The 19,563-nt window shown below is 50.0% G+C and overlaps 1 protein-coding gene across 1 annotated transcript in view; it reads left to right on the top strand.

The window, feature by feature from the left end:
* Positions 1 to 124: 124 nt before the first annotated feature.
* SHROOM2 (shroom family member 2) overlaps positions 125 to 19,563 on the top strand; it is a 135,091-nt gene continuing 115,652 nt past the window's right edge. Inside the window, 1 exon segment of the mRNA XM_047715433.1 lies at positions 125 to 489. Coding sequence (XP_047571389.1) covers positions 325 to 489 — 165 coding nt within the window. The 5' untranslated portion in view covers positions 125 to 324.

Below are 19,563 nucleotides of genomic sequence, written 5' to 3'. Positions count from 1 at the left end.
CCCCCGGGAGCCCAGCGCGCGCCCCGCCCCCTGCCCGCTGTGCAGCCGGAGCCCTCGAGCGCGCCCGCCCCGCCCCTGCCCGGCCGGCCCTCCCCCGCGCGCAGCGCCGCCGGCGCCCAGCTCCCTCCCTGGCCCCGGCCGGCACTTTCCTCCCAAGTTGCCGGGCAAGTTTGCCGGTGGCCGGCGGCGGCGGCGGCGCCGGCAGGAGCGCCCTAACCCTCCCTCGCCGTCGGCCGGCCGGGGCTCCCCGAGTGCATGGGCGCAGGCCGGACGGGCCCTGGGGGCTGAGCGGCCGCTCCGCCTCCGCGCTCCGCGTCCCGCGCCATGGAGGGCGCCGAGCCCCGCGCGCGGCCCGAGCGCCCGGCGGAGGCCGAGGCGCGGGCGCCCGACGGCGGGCGCTTGGTGGAGGTGCAGCTGAGCGGCGGCGCCCCGTGGGGCTTCACTCTGAAGGGCGGCCGCGAGCACGGCGAGCCGCTGGTCATCACCAAGGTGAGGCGGCCGCGAGACCCTCACGATGACAGCCCTGAGGTCGGCGCGGGGCGGGGGGGATCTCGTTGGGGGTGGGGGATCTCATTGGGGGGGGCGCCGGAGGGGCGGGCCAATCGTGTCCCCAACCCGGGGGCGCTAATGTGCCTGGGTCACCTGCGGGATCGGGGTCACCGGGACACGCAAAGGTGCGTGGTTCCGGCTGCTCTGCAGCGGCTCCCCGCGCTGCTGATTCCCAGCGCCGCGCAGAGTTTAAATGGCTCCTGTTCCGGGTCCCTTCCCCTCCCCCTTCGAGAAGGGGCCTGACTGGGTCCCCTGTCACTCCCGGCTTCGCCAGCGGCGGCCTGCACCTGTGGGACTGACCAGGGAGCTGCTCAAGGAACAGTCCCACGTGCCAGGGGGGTGGACAGAACCGTCCCCACCTGTGTTTGTCACCGTAGGCCCTTGGTTCTGCACCCCCTTGAACCAGTCCGTTCCCTTATCACTAGGAAACCCAGAGGACCAGCTGTCGCCAACTCAGCTTCTCAATTCCCATCAGCCCATCAATATTTACTGACTCTCGGCTTCCAGCCCTAGATCCATGGCGCTCTGGGACCTGCAGACACGTACTGAAACTTTCAGGGTCCTTTTTCAAAGTGGGATTTGAGCTCCAATAATAAGTTTCTAATGTGTCTCATCAGGAAATGTTTGCGTTGTCTGTGGTAGGGGAAGGTGGGTGTTTAGACTTTGAATTCTATAAACAGCAATCGATCTTGAAATTGACCAGCTGAACTTGCACAGAGCTGTGAAAACAAAACAACAAACCTATCCTGTTTTCTTCTGGTTCAAAGCCTCCGTTTCTCTGGGGAGGGTTGGGCCAGGCTTTTCCGAGGGACAAAGTTCCCTTTAAAATGTAAAAATCCTTGGGGACTACAGGAGTTTGAAGGTGACTTGCTGGGTTTTTTTTCCTACTTTCCTGCTTCACTACCGGGAGGAAAGTGTAAGATCACTCCTAACTCACCCCACCCGTGAATTTGGGAAGTGGTGTGGCTTTGTTGTGCGAGGTAGCGAATGAGACACCAAACTTTTCTGTTCTGTATTTTCTCTAAGTTTTGTATTCACAAAACCAGAGACTCCGAGGGGAGGCTTGTTTAGATGTGCACTGAATTTATGTTCAACTGGGGAAAGAGGCTGTCGTTGCTATAAATTTAATGTGTAACCCATTAATGAATTGGGGGTTCTTTGAAAAGATGGTGAGCAAAGTGTGTCCAGCTTGCCCAGCGAGGTTAGTTTTCTGCGTATATGTGTACTAAAGTGTATTACCCTGTGCCTTTTTAATAAAGGTTTTAGAGGACATTCCTGATAGTAAAAGTTTAAAAGATAGCGGATAAATTACTAACACCCTTAGCGTTTCATGTATTTCTTTTAAAAAGAGGTGTACACACAATTCAACATATCTTGCTCAGACTTGTTATTACAAATGAAGGAATAAGTTGCAAAACATTAGTTAAGGTGAAATCTTGCCTTCTGTCTTTACTCCATATAAGAAAGTTGGAGGTCACTTTAAACTCTGAAATTCAGTTGTTCAACCAGAGGCTGGAGAAGTAGATCCAAGAGCACCTCCTCCTTTCTGTGGGTACTCCAGGTTCTAAACATCCTAGTGGCCTCCTGTTCACTCTGTCCAAGACTTCCCAGTCCAGAGTGTGGTAGGTGGGCAGTAAAACCCAGAAAACACGTACCAGGGCCTTTTGGGGGCATGTGAGGCCCTTCGCCTCCTGATTTGGCCTGCTGGTTGGCTTTCATGGTACTTACTAAGATGTTTTGGTCTGTTTTTTTGTTTTGTTTTGTTTTGTTTTTCTTTGGAAAAGTTTCTTGTGGGTAGGCTAGTACCAGCGTATGTGCTCTGCCTTTCCAGATGGTGTTGTAGAATTTTGCAGGAATAAAAATGTTTGGGGTTCTTCTCCGAGAGGCCCATACATCCCTTCCTTAAACTGTTGCTGTTTTCTCTAGATGCTGCAAAGTGACTGGAACTTGGTGGTTTCTTTGCTTGGTTTAGAAAAGGACTCGGGGGAGTTGGGGCCTTCTGTACTGAGTTTCCATGTACACTTGCATATGTGTGCAGAGATCAATACTCGTGCACGTGTGTATTATAGATTTTGAACTCTGCGTTGCACGGAATTGGCACTATTTCACATGCCTGTCTTTTCACTTGGATTAAGTCATCAATTATGCTTGCTTACATTCCCAACAGCTGGTAATTAACTGTCACATTATTAGAAAAGGGTGAAGGAAAGTGTGTCCATTTAGAATCGCTTAAAGAGTGGGCATACGCTTTTGGAATAGAGGTTAGGAAAAATTGTTCCACCTGCAGAATTTGGATTAATCCAAGTTTTGACTCTCCCTTGGTAGCTACTGAAAAATGTTTGGGGCTCATTATAACAGTTGTTGTTATGTGGAACTCAAATTATAATTGTTCCAATAGGACTTTGGGGGGGCTTTTTTAAAAAATTGGACTTTTTTTTGGCTTAAAAAAGAAACTTATAATTAAATATTTTGTATATAAGACCCCTGGGAAATTATACAACTCATTTTCTATGTAACAGAATCTGATGTGGGGTAGCTTGAATGACTGTAAGGTGACACACTTTTTGTGATAATAGGGGTCTGACTTGGAAGCGTCATAGGGTGCACATCTTAGAACTGTAAGCAATGCCAAGAACAAGGCTGATTTAACCCGTGATCTGCAGATCAAGAAATTTTATCAGCCCGTTTTGTAGATGCAACAGCTAAAGCAAAGGAAAGTGAAATGGCGTGCGCTGAGGTCACAAACCTGGCAGGTCATGAGAAGGCTTCCAAGGACCAGCTCTTGATCCCAGATGTCACCACTTCCCCTCTACTCGGTTCCATCTGCTGTCCCTTGCAAACACTTGCAGTGCCCTGTGAAGTAACTTTGTCACATCCATCGGGAGGATTTCTCAATTTTGGCACTACTCATTTGCTCGTCTGCATTCTCTGTTGGCGGGGGGGGGGGGGGGGGGGGGGGCTGTTCTGTGCTTTGTAGGATCTTAGAAGCATTCCCTAGCCCCACTCGCTCACTTGATGCCCCCGGTACCCCCACACCAGCTGTGACAGCCAACAAAAGTCTCCAGAGTCTGTCAGGTGTTACCTGTGGGCCAAATTGTCCTTGTTAGATTAACAGTGTCAGCACTTTAGTTTTTAAAAGGATTTTAGCTTTTAAAACTCAAGTTAATTTTTCTTTGTGAAGACACTGGCCTTTTGAAAGGTTTTCCTGAGGGGTTGTTTTCTTCCCAAGTGCTGACCCTGATAATAGGCTTTATTTACATAGTAAAACTCAAACAAATACTTGCTTCATCTGCATTTTTGTAGCTGGAGAAAGGAAATGAAGCTGGAACTCCTGAGTGCTGTGTTTTATGAGCCTTCAGTGGGGCCGTTGGGTAAGGTCGGTCTTTTCTTTGGGTCTAGTTTTGAAGTCGAAAGGGATACTTACCCTCCCAGGAGTGGCATTCTTGGAATGTGAAGTGCATGTGTGAAGTCCCACCAGACCTCTGCTGAGAAGTGGCACCCAGATTTCTCTCTGCTCAGCACCTTCATGCTGGCTTCTCTTTTGACATTTTACTGGGGCTACAAAATACACAATGTTGCTGTTTCTCCATGCTCCTGTCCCAGAGCCAGCCAAGGGGATGTCGGTGTCCTAAGAGGCCACAAAGATTTTGACTCCTTAGTGTTTCCAAGGCCTCATTTTGATGTGGGTTTGGTCCAGGGACCCGGATAATCTGATACCATGGATGGATGTGGTCGCTGTTTTGGCCTGTTCCTTTCTCCATTGATTCAGCAAATGTGAAACATCAGTGGGGGTAAGGGAGGGGCCTAATCTCTAAAAAGTCACTGGAGGGCCTAAAATTTCAAATGAGCCCTTAGGGAGCATTCTGTGCACCAGCTGGGTGTCAGTAGGCCCCCTGCTGTCCAAAGAATGTTTCTTAAAGGGGGAAGGAATGAAGCTCCAGACCCTCCTTTTCGCCAAGTCCCTCCCTGAAGAATGCCAGAGCCGCGCCAGCAGCACCAAGGAAGACGTTACTTTGGGCCTGGTGTGGTCCCATGGGTGGCTCCTTCGGGAAGCTGCTGACTTTTGGGTTGCCTGTGAGGAACCCTGCTGTCCTAGAGCAGGACAGCGGAGCTGTGGCTTGAGATGCCCCCAGCCTTACTCTCCCACTTGGGGGCTTTCGGGCCGTTTAAACGTTTCTCTGGATACGAGACAAAGTCCTTAAATGTCCTTTCTAGTTGGATACTGAGGGTGGGGTGGAAGGGAATCAGGGCACATATTTTGAATGGAGATTACACAGCCAGGTGGCAAATGTCCTGTGTAACCATTAGCCGAGCTCCTGACGGCCAAGGCCCAGCGCAGAGACTGGCCGTTGGTGGTGGGTGGGGGTGGGAGGCACCGGACACCGGAGGTCCCTTCCTTAATGGCTCAAACAGGGGCTCCATTTTACAGGACCTGGCTGAGTCACTGTCATAGGTGACCTCAGAGCCTGGAGCTAGTCGCAGCCTTGGTCAGGACACGTCATTGTCCTCACCTGTTGTTATTTGTCCCCAACAGCCCAGTTCTTTGTCAGAGATCAGTAAAGGTTTTGAAAACAGGGATGTGATGAATTCAGCAGGCGATTTGGAGCTGACAGATGTGCCCTTGTCTGTGGCTCTTGCTGGATCTCTGTGTGAAAGCCCGGCAGTGTGTGCACTCCAGGATCCTGGACGTCTGACCGCCCACCGTGGCCGAGGCCGGGAGAGCCCTGACACTTGCTGAGGCCAGCGGCCGACTGGCGTTGTTGGGATAACTGTAATTCTGAAGACTCATTTGTATGTTAAGAATCATTAGTATGGTTAAACAAAAACAAAAGAGAGGTGAGTTTTCTTTCGCGTGTGCTGAAAGCCCCTTTCCATTGACCTCCCTGGTGTCTGTGTCACCCTGTCCCAGTCTCTGCCTCCCACAGGCGGCCCACTTCTTCCTTGGTCCTCTGCAGGTGCGCTAGGGGCCGGGGTGGGAGGTCGGGCAGTGTGACATCACCCTGCAGGGTCTGGTGGCTGTGCGGTTCGGCGGGTCGAGGATTCTTCTAGACGCTAGTTGAGCCGGAGTATCGTCTGTAAACCCGCATGTGGGCTTCTGTGTGGTAGCAAGCGGTGACCGTAAGCGGTGCGCCACACTTCCACACCATGTTGGATTTGCACTTCCTGATGCAGTTGTGAGTATTTCCTGACGTGTCCTGACATTAGTCTTTTGGAAAAAGAAAGCTGGTTTGCTGGAGAGCTTAATGTAGCATAGCATGATAATGAAGTGTTCTTAAAAATAGTCGTTTTCGGGCACCTGGGTGGCTCAGGTCATGATCTCAGGGTCCTGGGATCGAGTCCCGCATCGGGTTCTCTGCGCGGCAGAGATCCTGCTTCCCTCTCTCTCTCTGCCTGCCTGTCCATCTACTTGTGATCTCTGTCAAATAAATAAATAAAATCTTTAAAAAAAAAAAAATAGGGACGCCTGGGTGGCTCAGTTGGTTAAGCAGCTGCCTTCGGCTCAGGTCATGATCCCAGCGTCCTGGGATCGAGTCCCACATCGGGCTCCTTGCTCATCGGGGAGCCTGCTTCTCCCTCTGCCTGCCATTCTGTCTGCCTGTGCTCGTTCTCTCTCCCTCTCTCTCTCTCTCTGACAAATAAATAAATAAATAAATCTTTAAAAAAATAGTCGTTTTCACCTTGTCCCAGTGAACTGGAATTCCTTAACTTACCTTTCTCTTTCACGGCCACGGCCACCACCAGAGCTGGGCCCCCTGCTGGGAAAGGGCTGGTTTGTCTGTTTGGAAAACAGCTTGGAATTGCCCTCTTGCCAAAGCTGTTTTGTGTCAGAATTCAAATACACCTGGGTTTGTGGATTCCTTAGGGCCTCTTTGGGGCTTTTCTTGTACACAGGGAGCCCTGTAAACATTCGCCAAGATAATTTAAGGATTGAAAGGCTAAATGGACTTTTTATTCAGGTCTTCTTTTACTTTGAAAACACTGTGGTCAGGAGTGGGGCAACACTTGGAGGAGAAATTCTGCCAGCTGCACCCTTCCAAGCTAAAAACTTGCGCTCACATGAAGGACTTTGAAAGAGCTGAGGGTCCCGTGTTACTCTCTTCGGTCTTATTAAAACAGAAGCAGCATCTAACACTGCTATGTTCGGGAAGAATTGTTTTTCTTTTACCTTGTTGGAACAAATGTCCGCATTGTCTTGCGGTAGATGGGGCCTTTTCTGTTTACTGATGTGAATGTTATGGCTTCTCTTTGGGGAATGTGTCTTAAAAAGACAATAGAGTAAAAAAATAATCAGAATAATCTAGTTTCAGGTTCCAACAAATATGATGGTTCTGGGCAGGATTTTCTGAAATGTAGCAGAACAGTAACAGTTTTTAACCTGGGTTGTTCTTTTTAAATCCCGAGGGCATTGTCAGGGACCGTTATCCACGTCTGGGATGGGGAAGGGAGAACTGTGCTCCAGACCCTCTGGGCACGGTTGGGATTCTCTCTTTCTTGGCCAGAGCGGACTAACACGTTCACATCAAAGGCAAATAATATTCCAGGCCTGGTAGATTCTGTGTGCTGTCAAGGCAACATTTTTACTTACTCGAGGAAGGAAAGGAACAAAATATAAGTGTATCTTTTTGAGTTTTGTTTTCATTTATATCAAAGTGGTTCTGGCACAGTATAAATAATCAAATAGTTCTTCGGGGCCTGTTATCATACCAACAGCTCCCCACTGAAGCTTTTTAGCTGCTGTCTTCTGGCATTTGCATACATTCTCTGCCGCTGCCACTTCTGTTTGTTATGTTACCTTCCCACCACAAGGGAAACAGGAGTTAGCCTTTTTCTGCACACCACCTGCCCACCATCCACCCCACACTTAAATCTGAAGTTAGGATCTTTGGTTAGAAGAGGGTTTTTCAACTTGAGCTCCACTGACATTTTGGGTCAAATACAGCTTAGCCTTGAACAACATGGGTTTGAGCTATGCAGGTCCATTTACACATGTATTTTTTTTTTTCAATAAATACAATAAAGTACTATAGATATCTTTTCTTTATGATTTTCTTTATGTTTTTCTAATTTTACTTTATTTTAAAGATTTATTTATTTGACAGATTGATCGCAAGTAGGCAGAGAAAGAGGGGGAAGCAGGCTCTCCACTGAGCAGAGAGCCCGATGCGGGGCTCAATCCCAGGACCCTGAGATCATGACCTGAGCTGAAGGAAGAAGCCTAACCCACTGAGCCACCCAGCCCCCCACCCAATTTTATTTTAAGTAATCTCTACACTCAGCACAGGGCTCAAACTCACCACCCTCTGGTCAAGAGTCTCACACTCTACTGACTGAGCCAGCCAGGAGCCCCTCTTTATGATTTTCTTAATCATACTTTCTTTTTTCTAGCTATCTTCATTGTAAGAATATAGTATGTAATAAAACATGAAACATGCCGAGGTCATGTTAACGGGCCTCCAGCCGACGGTCACCTATTAGTAGTTAAGCTTCGAGGGAGTCAGAAGTTACGCACTTATTTCTGACTGCACGAGGCATCAGTGCCCCTAACCCCCATGTTGTTTAAGGGTCAAGTGCATCTCTTTGTTTTGGGGGGCTTCCCTGTGCATTGTAAGAGGAGCAGCTTCCCTGGCCTCTACCCTCAGAGCTCGTAGCTCCCCTCACCCCGGTTGTGACAACCAAACCTGCCTCTGGACATTACCACATGTCTCTTTGGGGGGGTAAAATCACCCCCTTTGAGAACCACGCAGTTAAGAGTATTCAGTGTTTGCATTATTTTGACGGCCAGTGCTATCGATGCTGAGCCTGGCGGTACAAACTGGTTATTTTTCCCGTGCAAGTTTTCACAGTCACCAAGGTTCTTGTTTCTTTGCTTGATTTCTTCCACACTTCTCATTAATTCAGCCTCCAAATCTCCCCCAATTGTGAAAAATCTTTTAATATATTCCAACACACTGGGGGTAGGCTTTAACGACCTTCTCTCTCTGAAAACGGCGTTTTATCTGCACAGTGAATGCATCGTTCCATAGAGAAGTCTCTGTTGAGCTCGTTCTCCCCATCGATGCTCAGGATTGCTGTGGGGAGAGCAGGCCTTCGTGTTTCTTGCTCTTTGGACTGGTGCTAATTTTTTCTGATTTATATTTCATTTCTTTTTATTTTTTTCCTTCTTTTAAAGATTTTATTTGAGAGAGAACATAAGCAGGAAGAAGGGCATAGGGAGAGGAAGAAGCAGACTCCCCCCTGAGCACATGGGGCTCAACCTTGGACACTTCAGGGGCTGGACACAGGGCTGGAAGCGGGGCTCGATCCCAGGACCCTGGGATCATGATCTGAGCTGAAGTCAGATCCTTAACCGACGGAGCCACCCAGATGCCCCATATTTTTGTTCTTTTGGGGAGCTTTCTACAGCCTTAGCTTTCAGACCTTACATTGAGTTTTAAATTTATGCTGTTTTTTTCAAACTCCAAAGCTTTTGTTGTTCCAAATGTTCCTTTTTTATCTCTTACTGATCTTATTTCATGGTTCTTCTTTTAAAGAAGATAGGAGGGACGCCTGGGTGGCTCAGTTGGTTAAGCAGCTGCCTTCGGCTCAGGTCATGATCCCAGCGTCCTGGGATCGAGTCCCACATCCGGCTCCTTGCTTGGCTGGGAGCCTGCTTCTCCCTCTGCCTCTCCCTGCCATTCTGTCCGCCTGCGCTCGCTCTTTCTCCCTCTCTCTCTGACAAATAAATTTTAAAAAAAAAGTCTAAAAAAAAAATCTTAGAATAAATAAATGAAAAATAAAGAAGATAGGATAATTAATTGAGGATAATTAAGCTGCTTTTTTTTTTAAGATTTTATTTATTTATTTGACAGAGAAATCACAAGTAGGCAGAGAAGCAGGCAGAGAGAGAAGAGGAAGCAGGCTCCCTGCTGAGCAGAAAGCCCGATGTGGGGCTCGAACCCAGGACCTGGGATCATGACCTGAGCCGAAGGCAGTGGCTTAACCCACTGAGCCACCCAGGCACCCCTGCTTTTTTTTTTTTTTTTAAAGTCTTCTTTCTGCATAGATTGAGTTTCTGAGCTCTGCTGCTTTTTTGTTTGGGCTTCTCTCTTCCCTGTTGAAGGCTGTCCTTGAATGTCTCGTGACCCTTGTCGTTGGCAGTATTTAAGAGTAGGTGACCCAAGTGTTCTTTGGGAGCTGCATGCGTGTGGCTGAGGGCCGCTGAGGCGGCTTCCCTAGGGAGTCCTGTAAGGCCATAGCTTCGAGGTTTCTTTTTTTTTTTTTTTTTTTAAGATTTTATTTATTTATTTGACAGACAGAGATGACAAGCAGGCAGAGAGGCAGGCAGAGAGAGAGGGGGAGGCAGGCTTCCCGCTGAGCAGAGAGCCCCATGTGGGGCTCGATCCCAGGACCCTGAGATCATGACGTGAGCTGAAGGCAGAGGCTTTAACCCACTGAGCCACCCCGGCGCCCCAGCTTCGAGGTTTCTTTCTGGGACCATCCTGTCTTTGTCAGACGGTAACTCTTACCTCGACTGGAAGTGAGTTTCCAGTATAGGGCAGATTTGAAGGCTGCTGTGAGGTATGCCAGTTCAGGGGATGCCTGCTGTGATCAGCCCAGTGGGAGTGGTCGCCACTGCCCGCTGTGTGGCCGCCGTGGTTCCAGTTTGTGGGGAAGGTTGTCACTGGCATTAAGCGGCAATGCTTGTGTTTCAGGCTGGATCTTGACTCTGTCGTTACCCTTTTCAGTCTCTAATCCTCAGCCTGTCAAACCAGGGTCGTTCCCATTCTGTTACAATATCACAGGAATTACAGGAGGTGAAATATAAAACTAGCTGTAGGAAATTTAAATTCCTTATCTTCTCCCCTTCCTCCCTTTGCACTATTTAATTCTGTTTCATGAAGAATTGGACAACTAGGGGCGCCTGGGTGGCTCAGTGGGTTAAAGCCTCTGCCTTCGGCTCAGGTCATGATCCCAGGGTCCTGGGACAAGTCCCACATCCAGCTCTCTGCTCAGCGAGGAGTCTGCTTCCCCCCTCTCTCTCTGCCTGCCTCTCTGCCTACTTGTGATCTCTGTCAAATAAATAAATAAAATCTTAAAGAAAAAAAAAAAAGAATTGGACAACTGTGGGGCCCCTTAGTGGCTCCATTGTGTAAGGGGCTGCCTTTGGCTCAGGTCCTGATGGTCCCTGTTCAGCGGGGAGCCTGCTTCTCCCTCTGCCCCTTCCCCTGCTTGTGCTCCCTCACACGCTCTCTCCCAATCTCTGACAAATAAATAAATAAAATCCTAAAAAGGGGGAATTGGAAAACTGGGGGGCCTGGATTGCTCAGTCAGTGGAGCATGTAACTCCTGATCTCAGGGTTGTGAGTTGGAGCCCTATGTTGGGTATAGAAGTTACTTGAAAATAAAATCTTTTTAAAAATTTGAAAAATGTAAAAATAATGTTAATGCATTGAACCACCAATTCACTGTGGAAAGACTTTAATCTAGATTTTGTGTAGCAACATGTTAAATGTCTCGGGAGGATTCTGTTACTGATTTTGGTAGTTCAGTACGGTGTTTGAAGGAAGGCATTTAATTAAAATGCACATCTATTGCCCAACAACAATACATTGGTTGTGCTCTTTACACCACACTGGAAGCAATTGTTTCTTCTTTTCCATAATTTTTTTTTAAGATTTAATTTTTGAGTAATCCTATACCTAGCGTGGGGCTCGAACTCAGGAGCCTGAGATCAAGATTCTCACACTTCACTGACTGAGCCAGCCAGGTGCCCCATCTACCGGGGGTGGGGGGTTTGTTTGTTTTTTTTTTTATTATTATTATTATTAATAGTGTTTCTCATTTTCCTAATACTAACGAAGGGTAGCTCTTTCAGATCAATGTGATATTCAGAAAAACAGGATTTTAGAAAAGGGCCTTGGGAAGAGAAAGTAATAGGAAAGATGAAGGCTGAGTATCCCTACGACAGGAGGCTCTATTTTGGGACTGCTCTGTTCTGCGGCAGTTGGAGGCCTTTTGGGGCACGGAGCTGGACCCGTAGGCTTGCCGGGGTGCCGTCTGCTCACCGCAGCAGTCCAGTTCTCCTCCTCCCGCATGCCCAGCCAGACTACGTTTCCCAGCTTCACACTGCTGGGCGCGACCTTGTGACGGTTCTGCCCCATCAGACGCAGGGGAGGTGGTGTCTGCCGTTGCAGCCTGTCCTTCTCTCCTCTCTTCTGGCTGTCTGGAGTGGAGGTGGGCCTAGGGCAGAACCCGGTCAGCACAGGTCCCTGGATGGCGGAGGAGGCAGCTGCCCGCAGCGGGGTTGCTCCCTCCCGGGGACACAGGGACTCGCCGTGAGCAGGGAGCCCGTGCTGTGTGTGAGCCCTTACGCGTTTCTGGGATCGCGCACTCTGTGAGAGGCCATTCTAACAGCTGAAATCACAGTTTTCCTTCTCACAAATACACCTGGCTGTAGGAGATCGAATATGTGACAGCTTCCATGCGCACGGGAGGGAATGATGATGGACCTTGCAGAAGGCATCACTGCGGGCACCTAATTAGCACTTGCACGGGCTTCTTCCCCGCACCCTTATTACATAAAACTAGGCCTGCGTGCCATTGTTTTGGCTTCCTTCCACCTCAGCTTTTCCTCTCAGACGATAATTTAATTTTCACCCTGCCTTGGTTTGCCTTCTCCTCCCTGCAGATGATTGCCTGGAAGCCAGGGAGAGGTAAGGCAGAGGCAGGAGAATCCCAGCTCAGGTAGGGCTGGCCGGAGGACAGGGCTGGGGGCCCGCTGCTGGTGTGATGTCAGGCTCCGACCTTCCTCCTACTTGAATCGCCCTTTCCTAAACCGCCATGCTTCAGGTGCAGAAGAGTTGGCCGGGAGGGTTACACATTAAGTCTTCATTAGCAGGGCTGTCTTTATCAGATTGATGAATTATAATCTTGTACTGCAGACTGGTTTTCCCCTCCAGGGGACGGGATGTAGACTCATGAGTTAGACTGGAAGAAAAGGAGGTCAGGATGCGTGCAGAGCCCCAGCCAGCGGTGTCAGGAGGAAGGTGCCGTTGCAGTGCAGATCTGAGGGACAGGACAAGGGTCTCTTCTGCTTAGGGGCCAGGAAAGCCGGGGAGCGTGGCAGGCAGGGCGGGACGGGGACGGGAGCCTCGGGGTGGGTAGCTCCCCCTGACTTTCTGGGGAGGGGAAGGTGCTTCCTTGCCTGTGGCTGGCAGACACCACGAAGCCACATCTGTTTAGGGTAATTGTGGTGTTTGTAGGTTTTGAAGCACATAGATGTTTATCTGTGCTCTTTGTACATATGCTTGTAAATTTTTAAGTATAGTGATGGGTTTTTTGATGCAGAAACCTTAAAATCATCTTGAAAAAAGTGAAAATGAAGGAAATGATTGGTCAGTAGCCCAAAACATAGTAATCTTATTTCTGGTGGCGTGGCTGTGCTGATTCATTTTCCCTATCTCTGGAGTTCTTTGCTTGGCTCCATGTAATCTACATATTCATTGCTTGAAGGTAATTCTCCTAAGAATTACACTGTCGTCAATCTTGGGAATCAGGGGAAGCTTAGAGGAAGCTTTGTTTTGTGTATGCCACTTGGAATTTTGAAAGTGACATGTTTTGTTATTGTGGAATATATTGAGTTTAATTAGTTTTTTTCTAAGCAGGCCTATTTTTTCAAAAGCCCTAACTTCTGGGAAACTGACTATATTGGTCAAATATGTCACTCTTTAAAACAACTGTGTGGGGGTTTTTTGGTACGTGTAAACTTTTCTTTTAATTTTCTTTTTTTTTTTCTTTTTAATTGTATTTATTTACTTACCAGAGAGAAAGCAGGTACAAACTGTGGGTGAGGGACAGAGGGAGAGGCAGACTCCCCCCTGAGCAAGGAGCCCGATGCCGGACTCAGTCCCAGGACCCTGGGATCATGACCTGAGCCAAAGGCAGATGCTTAACGGACCTAGCCAGCCAGGTGTCCCTTCTTTTAATTTTCCTTCATGTTTAGATGTTCTGGACCTTTTTTTTTTTTTTTAAGATTTTATTTATTTGTTTGACAGACAGAGATCACAAATAGGCAGAGAGACAGGCAGAGGTGGGGAGGGGGATGCAGGCTCCCCACCGAGCAGAGAGCCTGATACAAGGCTTGATCCCAGGACCCTGAGATCCGGGCCTGAGCCGAAGGCAGTGAGTTAACCCACTGAGCCACCCAGGCGCCCCATGGACCTTTTTTTTTTTTTTTTAAAGTAGGGTCTACGCTGCCTCAGCATCGGGCCCAAACTGGGACTTGAACTCATGACCTGAGCTGAGATCCAGAGTTGGACGGTTAACTGACTGAGCCACCCAGGTGCCCCCAGATGTCATGAATCTTGAATGAAAGTTTGGGAAGGAAACCTCTGGACTTGGAAGGACAGGGCCTGCTGCTGCTCTAATCATACTGACTTTGTGCCAGTATAATCCCAGGATGTCACAGCTGATACCCTCCAGGGTTTGGGAGAGGGTGCTATTTCCGTCCTCCTTCCCATCTTCAGTGACTGGTGTTTAGGAGAAAAGAATTACAACCTGATGCCAGGGGATGCAACCACAGTGCATGCTGCACTCTCTGCTGCTGACTGACAGTGCCCCTTCCTGTGCCCAGGGAGCTTGGTCAGCTTTTCAGAGTTCAGTCCTCAGCATTCCCAGGGCCGCAGCTGTCATCTGACAGAGGTGTCTTAGTCACAGGAACACGCTGTGTCTGCCTTTCTTTCTGTCCATTGTGCCAACAGCCTTGACTGGCTCTTGTCCTTTGCCGTCGTCTGCTGCAATGCTGGTTTGTCTGGAAGGTTCTACCCCCCGTGTCTCCTCTCTCATCTAGGTGAGCTCAAGCGTGTCCCTGCCAGAGCTGGTGTGTGCGGAGGCCTCTCCCATCTCCAGCTGCGGTGTCCAGTCTCCAGCCCTTCCCTCCCTTTATTCCTCCACACGCGCCACCTCCCCCCCCCACCGCCCCCACCATTGCTCAGATGGCCCCTCCCATGCGAATCGGGCCCCTGCATAATCCTCCCCACCAGAGGCTCTTCATGGCCCTGGGCGATCAGGGACCTTGCTGCCTCCTTGAGCCCGATCGACTGGGACCTCCCTGAGACTGGAGACTGGATGTGCCTCGTCTGGGTAGCCCAGTCCATTGGCCCCTGCATGGTAAGGAGGTGCTGGTCTGGAGCTCATGCCTGGAACCAGGCCAGCATTGGGCTGCTGCTCCTGGTGTCGGCCTTGGCAGTGAAGGTCAGAGTACGCCCAGGACCGAACATTTCCCACGGCCCCCGTTTCCATGAGCCAGGGCCTGGGGCCTGTGGGGAGGCTGCAGGTCTGGGGAGACCACGCGGACCGTCAGTTTTTCTAAGAACAGGACCGTACCTGTCGGTAAAGGTGCTACAGAAGGACACTGCCTCGGCCTCCTCGCAGTGTGGGATAACTCAGGTCGGGCCCTCCGCAGTGGACAGAGAGCCAGGATACCCAGCCGCGAGGGTTCCTGGCCGCAAGGGTGAAGAGCATGCCCCCGGCCCACCAAGAGAGGTAAACGCGGGGACCACAAGTTTGTGTTAGAATCTGGAGCCGACGGTGACCTGTCCTTTTCCTCTCTTCCAGATGGCTTCTGACATGGTGGGTGCGCTTTGTCCTGAAAGGCGCACTCACACCTTTAAAGGAAGCCCTGCCCTGAGTTTCCTCCCCTGCCCTCCTGGGCTACGTTTTCCTATCTTAACTGCTGCGTCCCTTTGTAAGCCGATGTGATTGTCACCAGTAGGTTAGGGAGGGGTGGCCCGGCAAGAGCCCGACTCGAGAGCAGTGTGGGTGACAGGTGTACCTGTGCACTCGTGACGCCTGCCGGCGGACCTGAATGAGCACAGGCCTGACGCCACGGGCAGAGTTGTCCTGGGCACTCACCTGGCCGCCACTGACTGACTTGAGCAGAAATCGAGTCAGATAAACGCTTAACTGACTGAGCCACCCAGGTGCCTCTGAATCTTACAATTTTATTTATTTATTTTTAAAGATTATTTACTTATTTGACAGAGAGAGAGAGAGAGCACAAGTGGGCAGAGAGGCAGGCGGGGGCCAGGGGAGAAGCAGGCTCCCCACCGAGCAGAGAGCTCTACGCGGGGTCTCGATTCCAGGACCGCAAGATCATGACCAGGGCCGAAGGCAGAGGCTTAACCCACTGAGCCACCCAGGCACCCGGCATCTTACAATTTAAAAAGCTTCAGATGAATAGTTTTTGGAAACTCATGACAGGCTCTGTCTTAATGACACGAGAGGGAATGTGGGTCCCTGCTGTGGGAATCACGCGGTCTCACCTGGGCCCTTAGAATAGCCGCGACACAGCATGCAGGGTTCCCGGCGTCCTCTCCGCCCAGAGGATTGCGCTCACGGGTGCCTGCTGCTGTCGCTGTCTGAGCGTGAGCATCTCGAGCCGCCCCATGAAATGGACACTATTACTTCCCATCTTGCAGCCGAGGGTAGAGAGTTGCCTAAAGGGAGGATGGCACCCACCGCACCAGCCGCTACCTGGGGAGCTTTTGACCAGGGGGGTGGGGCTGGAGCCTGCGAGCTAAGTGCTTGGTGGCTGCAGACAGACCTTCCTGGGGTTGGGGAGCATCCCTCCTTCACGACGCCATGGCCACCTCCATTCCGCTGTGGCTTCATTTGAGGGTGCCGTGCACCTTGCTGCTGGGCTGACTCTGCCACGCAGACCCCCTGCAGCGTCACTCCATGGCTCCAGATCAGGGAAGCATCGCTCCTGGGGGAAATGGTCCTAATCTGCTCTCCTCTTTGCAGTAGTACAGCTTCAGACGAAAACGAAAACTTCCATTCTTGAACCCAGACTGTAGGGGAGTCCCTCAATAAGCGTGACTTCCAGGGCTGGGGACATTGAGACTATCTTCATATAGCATCGTATTCTGTTAACTATTTTATTTCACTTTTCTTCTGCCCCTTGTTTTGTAACAAGCCTGCCCCGAGGTTCGCAGGGCTGTGTGTGCTCTCGGCTGAGAAGGCAAGGCCCTGGGTTCCCTGCTGCCCGTCCCGTGAGCTGGCTGGACATCCAGGGCTCCAGCCCACCGGGGCCTTTCACTGCACAACTAAATGGCCCTTTTTTTCTCTGACTTTTTCTCTTTCTTTTGAATTTATTTGAGAGACCTTGAGTGAGCACGCATGAGAGGGGACAGAGGGTGAGAGACAGAATCTCAAGCCAACCCCTGACCTCAGCCGAAACTAAGAGTCAGACCCTTAACCAGTTGAGCCATCCAGGTGCCCCTTTCTGTGAGACTTCTAAAAAAAAACTTTTTGAGGTTTTTTTTTTTTTTTAAAGACTTATTTATTTGCAAGAGAGAGTAGGCTCGCAGGAGTGCAGGGCAGGGGGAGGGGGAGCAGAGGGAAAGCAGACTCCTCGATGACCCTGACCCTGAGATTATGACCTGAGCCGAAATCAAGAGTCTTTGGATGTGTATCTACCCCCATACCCCACTTCTGTGCTCTCGCACCTGCTCCCTCAAATAAAATCTTAAGGGAAAAAAAAAAAAAGTCTGGGGAAGAAAAGCCAGACACTTAACACACTGAGCCACCCAGGCATTCTGAGATTAATTTTTAAAGTGTAAGAATCCTGGGGCACCTGGGTGGCTCAGTGGGTTAAGCCTCAGCCTTAGGCTCAGGTCATGATCTCAGGTTCCTGGGATGGAGCCCCGCATCAGCCTCTCTGCTCAGCAGGGAGCCTGCTTCCCGCTCTCTTCCTGACTACTTGTGATCTCTCTCTCTGTGTCAAATAAATAAATAAAATCTTTTTTTTTTAAAGATTTTATTTATTTATTTGACAGACAGAGATCACAAGTAGGCAGAGAGGCAGGCAGAGAGAGAGAGAGGAAGAAGCAGGTTCCCTGCGGAGCAGAGAGCCCGATGCGGGGCTCGATCCCAAGACTCTGGGATCATGACCTGAGCCGAAGGCAGAGGCTTAACCCACTGAGCCACCCAGGCGCCCCTAAAATCTTTTTTTAAAAAGTGTAAGAATCCTTAGGATTTTTATAAAGTTACGTGCCCCCATTCTCCTAAAGCTATATAAAATACTAGACTCTCAACTTGGTGATAGAGCTGTTCATAGTTCTAATATTTTAGATCTTTCTCCAAAGCTAGAGGTTAGCAAACTTTTTCTGCCCAGGGCCAGAGTAAACATTTTTGGTTTTGTGGCCCAAACTGCTATTCTCTGCAGTTACAGCATGAAAACAGTCACGGACAATACATCAATGAAAGGGCTGGGTGCCAATAAAACTTTATCTACAAGAGCAGGTGGTGTGCGGGATTTGGCATGCTGGTTGAGGGATTGCCTCCCCCCAGCAAGCCGTGGTTTATCAAAGTGTGGCCCTCAGACTAGCCCTATCAGTATCACCTGGAAACCTGTTAGAAATGCACGGTCTTGAGGTGCCTGGGTGGCTTGGTTGGTGAAGCATCTGCCTTGGGCTCCAGTCATGATCTCAGGGTCCGAGGATAGAGCCCTGCATCGGGCTCCTTGCCCAGCAGGGAGTCTGCTTCTCCCTCTCCCTCTGCTTGTCCCCCTATTTGTGTCCCTGTGGTCTCTCGCTCTCTCTCACTCTCTTCCAAATAAATAAAATCTTTAAAAACAAACAAATTTCTAAAACAGCACTTCTCCGGATCAGTAGAGGAAATGGGGGGAGACGGCAGGGAGCAGCAGGTGGCCCCAGGAAGTGGATTTATTTCTAACACCTCTTGTGTATCCCGAAGCCAGGCATTTCTGGAATTTAGACTCAGACCTTCTGAGCAGAACTGCCGCATACCTGACCACATTTGCTAATGCGTATTTAGTGTTTGAAATAAAAGCCGGTTGGGAACATACTGTCTGATTCCATTGACGGAAATGTCCAGCATAGGCAAATGCATAGAGACAGAGAGCGGATGGGGATAGTTGCGAATGGGCTCGAGGTTTCTTTTGGGGAGTGATGAAAATGTAATTGTAAACGTTAGAAAGGTGGATTTTATGGAATGTGAGCTATAGCTCAATAAAGCTGTTACTGAATAAAAGGAAATGGGTTGGGGCTCAGGCGTCTTCTTGAATTGCAAAAACTTATTGCCAGGAGGCCAACTGGGAAAGTCCCATGCTCTGGGCAGTTCCGTAGAGGTAAAGCCCCACATTGTGCTTATCACCGGATTCCTCTGTTGGTACTGGGTCTGGCCCATGGGCAGACAGCCTGGGGAGAGCATCAGTATTTTCTCTTCAGGGAGACTCACTGCTGACAGCCGGGAAGCCCCTGGGCTGGGAAAGCCTCTTCCTGCAAGTTAGAGGAAGTGGGGGAAGCTGCTTGGGAGGCTAGGCAGGCAGGAACCCAGGCCTTGCTCCAAGAGCAGTGGGAGCCATGGAAGGTGTTAGAGCAGCTGGGGTGGCAGGGGTCACTCTGGCAGCAGAAGGGCAAGTGGGTTCACGTGTGTGGGGAGGAAGCTTTCAGCTACTGGTGGCAGTAGGGAGAAGTCTGGGGATCTGAGAGGTACCCCCAAGGCACAGGGGTTCCCACCTAGAACTGGTGCTTGGAGGGAAGTTCCTGGATGTAGCCCCTGAGCTAAGACTGCGGGTGCAGGTGATCCGCTCCTCTCCCCAATGCATTCGCTGGCGGCTGGGACAGAGCAGGGCCGCGAGTCTGCCGAGTCGCAGCTCCTAAAAGTGGAGAGGCCTCCAGGAAGCTCCGTGAGGGAACAGGTGGGTCCAGGGTAGACCTGGCCCTTCTCTTTGTCCAGGTTTGATTGGAGCCACGAGCAGGTGTGCTCAGGGGCCCTCCACACAGGCCGCTGTCCTTTCCCAGCACTTCCCAATAAGCATTTAGCTTGCTTTGCTCCTAAGTGAATTTTCCATGTGCTGCCCTGCTTCTGGAGGAAAGGAGCAGCTGGTTGGAAAAAATTCCCTTTTAGGAATAAAAATTATTAAAAAGTAGTTGTCTAGCTCAATCATTTGAGTTGTTTTAACCTAAATTTTCTCCATTTTATGAAACACGGGTAAAAATAAGGATGTTG

This window comes from Lutra lutra, chromosome X (assembly GCF_902655055.1).
Source record: "Lutra lutra chromosome X, mLutLut1.2, whole genome shotgun sequence".
NCBI lineage: Eukaryota > Metazoa > Chordata > Mammalia > Carnivora > Mustelidae > Lutra > Lutra lutra.
Note: the sequence above shows the minus strand (reverse complement) of the source record. Positions and strands in the feature narration are given on the sequence as shown.